The following is a 12,758-nucleotide window of genomic DNA, read 5'->3' as shown; positions in this document are numbered from 1 at the left end:
TCCTTCATGTTCACAAATCCTCGCTCACCCCAGCACCCTCCTACACACCATTCAGTCAGAAATCTACAAGCCATTACCCCTCATACACTTTCAGACTCCCTACACTCATCATTATCCCCAATCTCCTCTTTTTCCTGTCCTGATCTGGTGGTACATCACTACAATGACGCTCTTGGAAGCACCCTGGATCAAGTAGCTCCCCCTCACCCTCAGAACCTCCAAACACAGAGTGAAACAGCCCTGGCTCACTCTCCACATTCGATCCCATCACAGAAGAAGTCTCCAGGATCCTCTCCTCTTCTCGTCCGACTACATGCACCACCGACCCCATTCCCTCTCATCTCCTCCAGTCTCTCTCTCTAGTCATCACAACTCACCTAACTACAATCTTTAATCTCTCCCTCTCCTCTGGCATTTTCCCATTCTCCTTCAAACACTATTATTACTCCATTACTAAAGAAACCCGCCCTCGACCCATCCTGCACAAATAACTACAGACCGGTCTTTAATCTCCCCTTTTTCTCTAAACTCTTGGAGCGCCTGATATACTCCCGCCTTACCCGTTACCTCTCCACTCACTCCCTCCTAGACCCTTCACAGTCCGGCTTCCGCCCCCTACATTCAACAGAAACTGCACTCATCAAAATTACCTTCTGACAGCAAAGTGTAACGGTGACCACTCTACTAATTCTTCTCGACCTCTCTGCAGCTTTCGACACGGTTGACCACCCTCTCCTACTCTCCAGTCACTAGGCATTAAGGACACTGCTCTCTCCTGGTTCTCCTCCTATAGCTTTCTGACCGCTCCTTCAGTGTTCTGTTCTCTGGCTCCACTTCATCTCCTCTTCCTCTCACTGTCGGGGTACCTCAGGGCCCAGTCCTTGGCCCCCTTCTCTTCTCTCTCTACACGGCCCCAATTGGACAGACCATCAGCAGATTTGGCTTTCAGTACCATCTTTATGCTGATGACACACAACTATACACGTCATCCCCTGACCTTACCCCCCCTGTACTACAGAATGCCACTGACTGACTGTCCGCAGTCTCCAACATCATGTCCGCTCTCTATCTGAAACTCAACCTCTCCAAAACTGAACAACTTCTGCTCCCGCCATCTACTAACCTCCCTAAACCTGATGTTTCCCTCTCAGTGGGTGGCACCATAACAACACCCTGGCAGCAGGCGCGCTGTCTGGGTGTTATGTTTGACTCCGATCTCTCTCTTTCACCTCCCATATACAATCTCTTGCCCGCTCGTGCCGCTTACACCTAAAGAACATCTCTAGAATCCGCCCTTTTCTCACCATGGAGACAACTAAAACCCTCAGTCGCCCTGATCCACTCCCGCCTGGACTACTGCAACACTCTTAATTGGCCTCCCCCTCACTCGACTTTCCCCTCTCCAGTCCATCCTTAATGCAGCAGCCAGGGTCGTCCATCTGGCTAATCGTTACTCGGACGTGTCCGCTCTTCGCCAGTCATTACACTGGCTGCCCATTCATTACAGGATACAATTCAAAGTACTTGTTCTCACCCACAAAGCTCTCCACAGTGCAGCACCCCCTTACATCTCCTCCCTCATTTCTTTCTATCGACCTAACCGACCGCTGCGCTCTGCAAATGACTTTTGACTAACCTCTGCACTAATCCATACCTCCCACTCCCGACTCCAAGACTTCTCCCGTGCTGTGCAAATCCTCTGGAATGCTCTACCTCAAGATATTAGGACCATCCACAATTTGCAAAGTTTTAGGCGCTCGCTCAAAACACATTTGTTCAGAGCGGCCTATCACATTCACTAATCAAAGTCATTTTATTTGTGTGTAGCCCATTCACTATCTCCATCTACCCCCCACCCCCTGAAGATGGCTGGACCCTCATTGTAAATACATCATTGTAAATACACACCTGTACTTTGTATCTCCCCCACCTCATTGTAGATTGTAAGCTCTCACGAGCAGGGTCGTCTTATTGTGCTTTATTGTATTGTTAAACTTATGACTGATGTGTTTGAAACTGTTAAACTGTAAAGCGCTGCGGAATATGTTGGCGCTATATAAATAGAGATTATTATTATTATTAAGCTAGCAGTGGATTGATACTGGTGGATAAAGAAGGGATAAGCAAGTGGTGAATGTTCTGATATTGTGGATGGAGAAGGGTTAAGCGAGCCATGAATTCTCTGTACTGGTGGAAGGTAATTGGTGAAGCCAGCAGTGGTCTCTCTGTACTGGTGGAAGGAGAAGGGTTAATTGTGGTGGTCTCACTGATTCTGCAGAGGGAGACGGGTTAAGTGAGCAGCGAACTGTTGTCTCAGGTTAGGAATAATTGCAGCCCCCTCCATACTTCCTGCTGCTCCCCCTCCTCACATACCTGAAATTCCAGATCCCTTTTGTCTGTGACACCTCCGAGCTTTGACAGTGCCCACCCTTCCCCCTCCAGCGTACAGGCTGGGTACCAGAACATCATTGAGGGCTCTGTGCCCACATACATGGAGACTAGCGCATCATTGCGGGGGGCAGCATGCTGCCGAGGAGACCCCTGTATACCATACATGAGTCACGTGACATTCTGCCTATTCTTTTTACCTGTGCACTTAGTACGACCATCTTTCTCTTCCCTTCCGGCCTCACAGACGCACTCGCCCGCTGCGGGTTTGGCCCATTCTCCATCTTCTCGACAATACATAATGGGTCGTCTTCCAAGGGAGCCCTCAGCTCCTTCCACGCAGCTGCCCTCTGCTGGCACCACCAGTCCTGCGGGCACAGTCTCTGGGAAACTGGCCAGCGAGGCCACCACTGCCGGACACTTGCGATAGAATACCCGGACAGCGAGCACCGCCATGCAAGCCCCCTGATCCAAGAACGCCAGATAGAAACCGTTCTCCTTCAGAGGACCAAGACGTAAGGTCTTAATGTTGGAACGCATGGGGGCTCCCTTCACTCGCCCAGTTTGCCGTGCCAGCGTGTCCGCTGCCACAGTGTCCACTTTGATCCAGGGATTTTCCATCCATTTTGGGAAATGGTCATTGGCGATGTCAGAGTTGGCTGGGTAGTAGTAGAGGTTAAAGGTCTCCTTACAAGAGCGCCCCGCTCGGGTGATGGAGGCACATTCCATCATGGTGAACGTGATCTCTATGTAAACATGGTGGGCAGGGCCTCGAGGGATGAAGCCTGTGCGGAGCCAGTTGTTTTGGTCTGGAAGATGGGAGTTGCAGATCTCATAGGTGCGGACAGGAATGTTCTCCTCATCTATGCCCGACGACTCATCCCACTGCAAGAGAAAGACGATGTAACCATAAAAGCAGAGGAAATGAGAGCGGGGCGGAAGACCAGAGCGGGGCGGAAGACCAGAGCGGGGCGGAAGACCAGAGCGGGGCGGAAGACCAGAGCGGGGCGGAAGACCAGAGCGGGGCGGAAGACCAGAGCGGGGCGGAAGACCAGAGCGGGGCGGAAGACCAGAGCGGGGCGGAAGACCAGAGCGGGGCGGAAGACCAGAGCGGGGCGGAAGACCAGAGCGGGGCGGAAGACCAGAGCGGGGCGGAAGACCAGAGCGGGGCGGAAGACCAGAGCGGGGCGGAAGACCAGAGCGGGGCGGAAGACCAGAGCGGGGCGGAAGACCAGAGCGGGGCGGAAGACCAGAGCGGGGCGGAAGACCAGAGCGGGGCGGAAGACCAGAGCGGGGCGGAAGACCAGAGCGGGGCGGAAGACCAGAGCGGGGCGGAAGACCAGAGCGGGGCGGAAGACCAGAGCGGGGCGGAAGACCAGAGCGGGGCGGAAGACCAGAGCGGGGCGGAAGACCAGAGCGGGGCGGAAGACCAGAGCGGGGCGGAAGACCAGAGCGGGGCGGAAGACCAGAGCGGGGCGGAAGACCAGAGCGGGGCGGAAGACCAGAGCGGGGCGGAAGACCAGAGCGGGGCGGAAGACCAGAGCGGGGCGGAAGACCAGAGCGGGGCGGAAGACCAGAGCGGGGCGGAAGACCAGAGCGGGGCGGAAGACCAGAGCGGGGCGGAAGACCAGAGCGGGGCGGAAGACCAGAGCGGGGCGGAAGACCAGAGCGGGGCGGAAGACCAGAGCGGGGCGGAAGACCAGAGCGGGGCGGAAGACCAGAGCGGGGCGGAAGACCAGAGCGGGGCGGAAGACCAGAGCGGGGCGGAAGACCAGAGCGGGGCGGAAGACCAGAGCGGGGCGGAAGACCAGAGCGGGGCGGAAGACCAGAGCGGGGCGGAAGACCAGAGCGGGGCGGAAGACCAGAGCGGGGCGGAAGACCAGAGCGGGGCGGAAGACCAGAGCGGGGCGGAAGACCAGAGCGGGGCGGAAGACCAGAGCGGGGCGGAAGACCAGAGCGGGGCGGAAGACCAGAGCGGGGCGGAAGACCAGAGCATAGTAACATAGTAACAGTTAGTAAGGCCGAAAAAAGCCATGTGTCCATCCAGTTCAGCCTATATTCCATCATAATAAAACCCCAGATCTACATCCTTCTACAGAACCTAATAATTGTATGATACAATATTGTTCTGCTCCAGGAAGACATCCAGGCCTCTCTTGAACCCCTCAACTGAGTTCGCCATCACCACCTCCTCAGGCAAGCAATTCCAGATTCTCACTGCCCTAACAGTAAAGAATCCTCTTCTATGTTGGTGGAAAGAGAGGCCTCCCTGTCGGGGAATCAAACCCCGGTCTCCCACGTGACAGGCGGGGATACTTACCACTATACTAAGGAGCGGGGCGGAAGACCAGAGCGGGGCGGAAGACAAGGAAGATACAGAAGACTACAGCGACGCAGAAGATGAGGGCGGAGCAAAAGTCGAGAGCGGAGCAGAAGTTGAGGGTGATTCAGAAGACCAGGGCGACACAGAAGAAAAAGACAGACGAGGGTGACACATAAGAGACCAGGGGAGATGCAGAAGAGACCAAGGGAAATGCAGAAGAGACGAGGGGAGACGCAGACAGAGTAAAAATGATCAGAGAAGAAGAAAATATAAGGCAGAGATCAGGGGTCTCGCTATGTTGAATATGGCAGGTACATCAGGGGAGCACACCTGGGAAAGGCTCTATGAGTTAAGAAATAAGGGACAGGAATGGGCAGAGAACGGGGCTCCACGAGGACAGCAGACATTACCTGGTCTTTGTCTTTCAGTTTGGGATATATTGTCCATCGGAGGTCAGAGGTCTCCTGCTTGGTGTTCATGAGAGTGACTGTAAAAAAAAACACAGAAGATGTCAGAACAAAGAGACGACCGTCCTCCCTCCTGACCGCCGAAGCCAATATTCCTTCCTCCTGACAGTGAGTGTCTGGCCCATATGTGGAAGGGCAGCGCGTGACCGGGCCATGCGCAGAGGGGCAGCGCGTGCGCAGAGGGGCATCGCTTGCCCGGACCGTGCGTAGAGGGGCAGCGCATGCCCGGACCGTGCACGGAGGGGCAGCGCGTGCCCGTACCATGTGCGGAGGGGCAGTGCGTGTCCGGTTCAGCACAGTGCCAGCTGCTTGCTATATACAGTGATAAGGAATGGAAAGCCGAGATACGGCAGATGGGTAAATATTGACTTGTGATTGCAGCGCGGCGAGGAGAGGGGACAATAACAAGGGCACATGCAATGTGAGCGACATCCCCGCTCTATAAACACGTGATCAAGGACGGCCAGGAGAAAACCCTACAGAGCAGTGCAGATTTACAGGCAGAAAGGGTCACATCCAGCCACTCCTCCTCATGGACCCCCCAACATGGCGACTGCCCATCCATCAACCAGTGGTTATACTGGAATGACCAGCACAGGGCAGGAGCGCGTGGGCCACCATATAGACTGCAAGGAAAGTATGTGCCCCCCACAACCACCTCAGGGGATTCTCTGTCCTCATCTACATCCATAGACATTAATATTGGGCACTTAGGATGTCTTTGGTATCGTCCGTCCAGAAGGTGAAGAATCCTGAATATAAGAAGTCTGATAATTCCACAGATCTCAGAGAGATATAGTAATATATATATAGTAATATGGCCGCCCTTCTCCTCAGTGTGATATAGTAATATATATAGTAATATGGCCGCCCTTCTCCTCAGTGTGATATAGTAATATATATATAGTAATATGGCCACCCTTCTCCTCAGTGTGATATAGTAATATATATATATAGTAATATGGCCGCCCTTCTCCTCAGTGTGATATAGTAATATATATAGTAATATGGCCGCCCTTCTCCTCAGTGTGATATAGTAATATATATAGTAATATGGCCGCCCTTCTCCTCAGTGTGATATAGTAATATATATAGTAATATGGCCGCCCTTCTCCTCAGTGTGATACAGTAATATATATAGTAATATGGCCGCCCTTCTCCTCAGTGTGATATAGTAATATATATATAGTAATATGGCCACCCTTCTCCTCAGTGTGATATAGTAATATATATATAGTAATATGGCCGCCCTTCTCCTCAGTGTGATATAGTAATATATATAGTAATATGGCCGCCCTTCTCCTCAGTGTGATATAGTAATATATATAGTAATATGTCCACCCTTCTCCTCAGTGTAATATAGTAATATATATATAGTAATATGGCCACCCTTCTCCTCAGTGTAATATAGTAATATATATAGTAATATGTCCACCCTTCTCCTCAGTGTGATATAGTAATATATATAGTAATATGGCCGCCCTTCTCCTCAGTGTGATATAGTAATATATAGTAATATGTCCACCCTTCTCCTCAGTGTAATATAGTAATATATATAGTAATATGTCCACCCTTCTCCTCAGTGTAATATAGTAATATATATATAGTAATATGGCCGCCCCTCTCCTCAGTGTGATATAGTAATATATATAGTAATATGGCCGCCCTTCTCCTCAGTGGGATATAGTAATATATATAGTAATATGACCGCCCTTCTCCTCAGTGCGATATAGTAATATATATAGTAATATGGCCGCCCTTCTCCTCAGTGCGATATAGTAATATGGCCGCCCTTCTCCTCAGTGGGATATAGTAATATATATAGTAATATGGCCGCCCTTCTCCTCAGTGCGATATAGTAATATATATAGTAATATGTCCACCCTTCTCCTCAGTGTAATATAGTAATATATATATAGTAATATGGCCGCCCCTCTCCTCAGTGTGATATAGTAATATGGCCGCCCTTCTCCTCAGTGGGATATAGTAATATATATAGTAATATGGCCGCCCTTCTCCTCAGTGGGATATAGTAATATATATAGTAATATGGCCGCCCTTCTCCTCAGTGCGATATAGTAATATATATAGTAATATGGCCGCCCTTCTCCTCAGTGGGATATAGTAATATATATAGTAATATGGCCGCCCTTCTCCTCAGTGCGATATAGTAATATATATAGTAATATGTCCACCCTTCTCCTCAGTGTGATATAGTAATATATATAGTAATATGACCGCCCTTCTCCTCAGTGTGATATAGTAATATATATAGTAATATGTCCACCATTCTCCTCAGTGTAATATAGTAATATATATAGTAATATGTCCACCCTTCTCCTCAGTGTAATATAGTAATATATATATAGTAATATGGCCGCCCTTCTCCTCAGTGCGATATAGTAATATATATAGTAATATGGCCGCCCTTCTCCTCAGTGCGATATAGTAATATATATAGTAATATGGCCGCCCTTCTCCTCAGTGCGATATAGTAATATATATAGTAATATGGCCGCCCTTCTCCTCAGTGCGATATAGTAATATATATAGTAATATGGCCGCCCTTCTCCTCAGTGCGATATAGTAATATATATAGTAATATGGCCGCCCTTCTCCTCAGTGCGATATAGTAATATATATAGTAATATGGCCGCCCTTCTCCTCCTCAGTGTGATATAGTAATATATATAGTAATATGGCCGCTCTTCTCCTCAGTGTTATATAGTAATATATATAGTAATATGGCTGCCCTTCTCCTCAGTGTTATATAGTAATATATATAGTAATATGGCTGCCCTTCTCCTCAGTGTGATATAGTAATATATATAGTAATATGGCCGCTCTTCTCCTCAGTGTGATATAGTAATATATATAGTAATATGGCCGCCCTTCTCCTCAGTGTGATGTAGTAATATATATAGTAATATGGCCGCCCTTCTCCTCAGTGTGATATAGTAATATATATAGTAATATGGCCACCCTTCTCCTCAGTGTGATATAGTAATATATATAGTATTATGGCCACTCTTCTCCTCAGTGTGATATAGTAATATATATAGTTATATGGCCGCCCTTCTCCTCAGTGGTGATATAGTAATATATATAGTAATATGGCCGCCCTTCTCCTCAGTGTGATATAGTAATATATATAGTAATATGGCCGCCCTTCTCCTCAGTGTGATATAGTAATATATATAGTAATATGGCCGCTCTTCTCCTCAGTGTGATATAGTAATATATATAGTAATATGGCCGCCCTTTTCCTCAGTGATATAGTAATATATATAGTAATATGGCCGCCCTTCTCCTCAGTGGGATATAGTAATATATATAGTAATATGGCCGCCCTTCTCCTCAGTGCGATATAGTAATATATATAGTAATATGTCCACCCTTCTCCTCAGTGTAATATAGTAATATATATATAGTAATATGGCCGCCCCTCTCCTCAGTGTGATATAGTAATATATATAGTAATATGGCCGCTCTTCTCCTCAGTAAGATATAGTAATATATATATAGTAATATGGCCGCCCTTCTCCTCAGTGTGATATAGTAATATATATAGTAATATGGCCGCCCTTTTCCTCAGTGATATAGTAATATATATAGTAATATGTCCACCCTTTTCCTCAGTGATACAGTAATATATATAGTAATATGGCCGCTCTTCTCCTCAGTAAGATATAGTAATATATATATAGTAATATGGCCGCCCTTCTCCTCAGTGTGATATAGTAATATATATAGTAATATGGCCGCTCTTCTCCTCAGTAAGATATAGTAATATATATATAGTAATATGGCCGCCCTTCTCCTCAGTGTGATATAGTAATATATATAGTAATATGGCCGCTCTTCTCCTCAGTAAGATATAGTAATATATATAGTAATATGGCCGCCCTTCTCCTCAGTGTGATATAGTAATATATATAGTAATATGGCCGCCCTTTTCCTCAGTGATATAGTAATATATATAGTAATATGTCCACCCTTTTCCTCAGTGATACAGTAATATATATAGTAATATGGCCGCTCTTCTCCTCAGTAAGATATAGTAATATATATATGGTAATATGGCCACCCTTCTCCTCAGTGTGATATAGTAATATATATAGTAATATGGCCGCTCTTCTCCTCAGTAAGATATAGTAATATATATATAGTAATATGGCCGCCCTTCTCCTCAGTGTGATATAGTAATATATATAGTAATATGGCCGCTCTTCTCCTCAGTAAGATATAGTAATATATATATAGTAATATGGCCGCCCTTCTCCTCAGTGTGATATAGTAATATATATAGTAATATGGCCGCCCTTTTCCTCAGTGATATAGTAATATATATAGTAATATGTCCACCCTTTTCCTCAGTGATATAGTAATATATATAGTAATATGGCCGCCCTTCTCCTCAGTGTGATATAGTAATATATATAGTAATATGGCCGCTCTTCTCCTCAGTGTGATATAGTAATATATATATAGTAATATGGCCGCTCTTCTCCTCAGTGTGATATAGTAATATATATATAGTAATATGGCCGCCCTTCTCCTCAGTGTGATATAGTAATATATATAGTAATATGGCCGCCCTTCTCCTCAGTGGTGATATAGTAATATATATAGTAATATGGCCGCTCTTCTCCTCAGTGTGATATAGTAATATATATAGTAATATGGCCGCCCTTTTCCTCAGTGATATAGTAATATATATAGTAATATGTCCACCCTTTTCCTCAGTGATATAGTAATATATATAGTAATATGGCCGCTCTTCTCCTCAGTGTGATTTAGTAATATACACTGCTCCAAAAAATAAAGGGAACACTCAAACAACACAATGTAAGTCAATCACACTTCTGTGAAATCAGCCTGTCCAGTTATGAAGTAACAGATTGTGAATCAATTTCTCCTGCTGTTGTGTAAATGGAGCAGACAACAGGTGGAGATGATCGGCAATTAGCGAGACAACCCTATGAAAGGCGTGCTTCTGCAGGGGGTGACCACAGACCATTTCTCGGTTCTCATCCTTTTTGGCTGTGTCACTTTTGCATTTTGTCACTGCACTCACCCCTGGAGGTACAGTACAGTAGCATGAGGCAGTGTCTACACCCCATACAAATTGCTCAAGTAGTGCAGCTCATCCAGGATGGCGCATAAATGCGAGTTGTGGCAATAAGGGTAGCGGTGTGTCAGCACAGTGTACAGAGCATGGAGCAGATACCAGTAAACAGGACAGTACCCCAGGAGATGTGAAGGGAGCCATAGGAGGGCAACAACCCAGCAGCAGGATCGCTACCTCCTCTTTTGTGCATGGAGGAATAGGAGCAGTGCCAGACCCCTGTCGCCCTGTGCTCTTCACGGATGAGAGCAGGTTCACACGGAGCACATGTGATAGACATGACAAAGTCTGGAGACGCCGTGGAGAACATTCTGCTGCCTATAACATCCTCCAGCTTGAATGGTTCGGCAGTGCGTCAGTACTGGTGTGGGGTGGCATTTCTCTAGAGGGCCGCACAGCCCTCCATGTGCTCACCACAGATACCCTGACTGCCATTAGGAACCGGACGAGATCCTCAGACCCATAGTGAGACCATATGCTGGTACGGTTGGCCCTGGGTTCCTTCAGATGCATGACAATGCCAGACCTCACATGGCTGAAGTGTCAGCAGTTCCTGCATGATGAAGGCATTGATGCTATTGACCGGATAGAGCACATCTGGGACATCATGTCTCGCTCCATCCACCAACGACACATTGCACCACAGACTGTCCAGGAGTTGGCGGATGCTTTAGTCCAGGTCTGGGAGGAGATCCCTCAGAACATCCACAGCCTGATCAGGAGCATGCCCAGGCATTGTATGGAAGTCATACAGGCACGTGGAGGCCACACACAATACTGAGCATCATTTCCTTGTCTTTAGGCATTTCCTCAGAAGTTGGATTAGCCTGTACTTTGATTTTCCACTTTGAGTATCATTCCAAATCCAGACCTCCATGGGATATCAATTTTGATTTAAACTGATCATTTTTAGGCTTTATTGTTTTCAACACATTCCACTATGTAATGAATAAAGATCTACAACTGGAATATTTCATACAGCGATATCTAGGATGTGGGATTTTAGTATTCCCTTTATTTTTTTGAGCAGTGTATACAGTAATATGGCCGCCCTTCTCCTCAGTGACAGCCATACGCTCCATCCATGGAGTCTGTCAGGTTCTTACCCCAAAGCACCAGACATGGATCAGAAAGGAGACTTTTGTCCTTCACAGAAAAGCTCTGTGTAAGAAGGATCACAAGTTCTCTATAGGGTTTAGATTTGGTGAGGACGGAAGGGTGATTATTCTCCTCTCCATCTTTAAGGGTAGGTGCACACTGTCAGTAAACGCCGCCGATTGGAAGCTGCGTAACTCCGCAGCATCCAGATGTTACAGCATTGTGGATGGGATTTCAAGAAATGCTATGCTATGAGTGCACTGACACCTGCGGAGACAGACATACGGCACCGTTTTTCCAGACTGCAGCATATCAATTTATCTTGTAGACACGCGAGCCCGATAAATCTCACCCGTACAATGTATTGGACACGGTGATTCGGCACGGTTCAATGAACACAAGTGGAACCACCTGTGTTCAAAAACTAGCAGCGCTTTGGACGGAGCAGACATGTGCTGCATCCAAACTGCTGCCAATTAATGACCGTGTGCACATACCCCAAGGCCTTTCCTGGGGCCAGACCCGTAAAGCTTCGATGCTGCGATGAAGACTTGTCCTGCAGAACAATCGTGGTGAAGACTTGTTCGTGGCTCCACTGCTGGAAGAAAGTGTCTTCTGATCACTGGCAGGAAGTTTGGGAAAGGATGGTGATCTATCTTCAACCTAAAAAAGTCCAACGAGCTCCTCTGTAATAATCCCACTCATAGCAGTGCATACCCCTCCACCTCGCTGGTGTCTGAGGGAAAGTGGAGGTCTGTGTCCAGCACTGATCCAGCCACGGCCCATCCATCTGATCCACAGCACCTCTCGCCAGCCAAAAAGACTGTACCCATGTGAGGCAAAAAGTACGGGAGGCCTTGCTGAAAATGAATCTGGAGGATGACGTTGAGGCTTTCCTGACAGTCTTTGAGATGGTGACATCTCAGGAGAAATCCCCAGAACATTGGGCAAAGGTCCTAGCTCCATACCTTATCCGGGATGGAACCACAGAAAGCGTTCTACGACTTTGCCCTGCAGGATGGCAAGGAGTACCACAGGCTGAGGATAATGGCATATTTGGGCATCACCGCAGTCAGTGTGCAACTCTGGCTCTATCAGGTTCCAGATGGTCAACCTGCTGAAAAAACAGCTGCAGCCGGAGACCTGCTCTCCGACAAAGATGATGGAAAGAATGGTGGTGGACTCACTACATAAAGTCCATGCTAAGTCAGGTTGCCACGGAGATCCCCAGAACGCAGATGACCTCATGAGCCTTGTAGAAAAATACTTGGTCATGTAGAAAACACCCTGAGCAGTTAATGTTGCCCAAGGTCACATTTCTAGGATAGCCATAAGAGGCTCAAGGCCACATCTG

General features: G+C 47.3%; 1 protein-coding gene across 3 annotated transcripts in view; it reads right to left on the bottom strand.

Annotated features, from left to right (window-relative positions):
* The window catches only part of EPHB4 (EPH receptor B4), a 49,948-nt gene that overhangs the window by 13,109 nt on the left and 24,081 nt on the right, over positions 1 to 12,758 (bottom strand). For all 3 annotated transcript variants that reach the window (XM_069767562.1, XM_069767564.1, XM_069767563.1), the window contains exons 2-3: positions 5,122 to 5,198; positions 2,589 to 3,273 (exon numbers count right to left, since the gene is read on the bottom strand). In XM_069767562.1, coding sequence (XP_069623663.1) covers positions 2,589 to 3,273; positions 5,122 to 5,198 — 762 coding nt within the window. The remainder of the gene's footprint in view (positions 1 to 2,588; positions 3,274 to 5,121; positions 5,199 to 12,758) is intronic.

Source organism: Ranitomeya imitator, chromosome 4 (assembly GCF_032444005.1).
Source record: "Ranitomeya imitator isolate aRanImi1 chromosome 4, aRanImi1.pri, whole genome shotgun sequence".
Classification (NCBI taxonomy): domain Eukaryota; kingdom Metazoa; phylum Chordata; class Amphibia; order Anura; family Dendrobatidae; genus Ranitomeya; species Ranitomeya imitator.
This window is presented reverse-complemented; position numbering and strand designations above follow the sequence as displayed.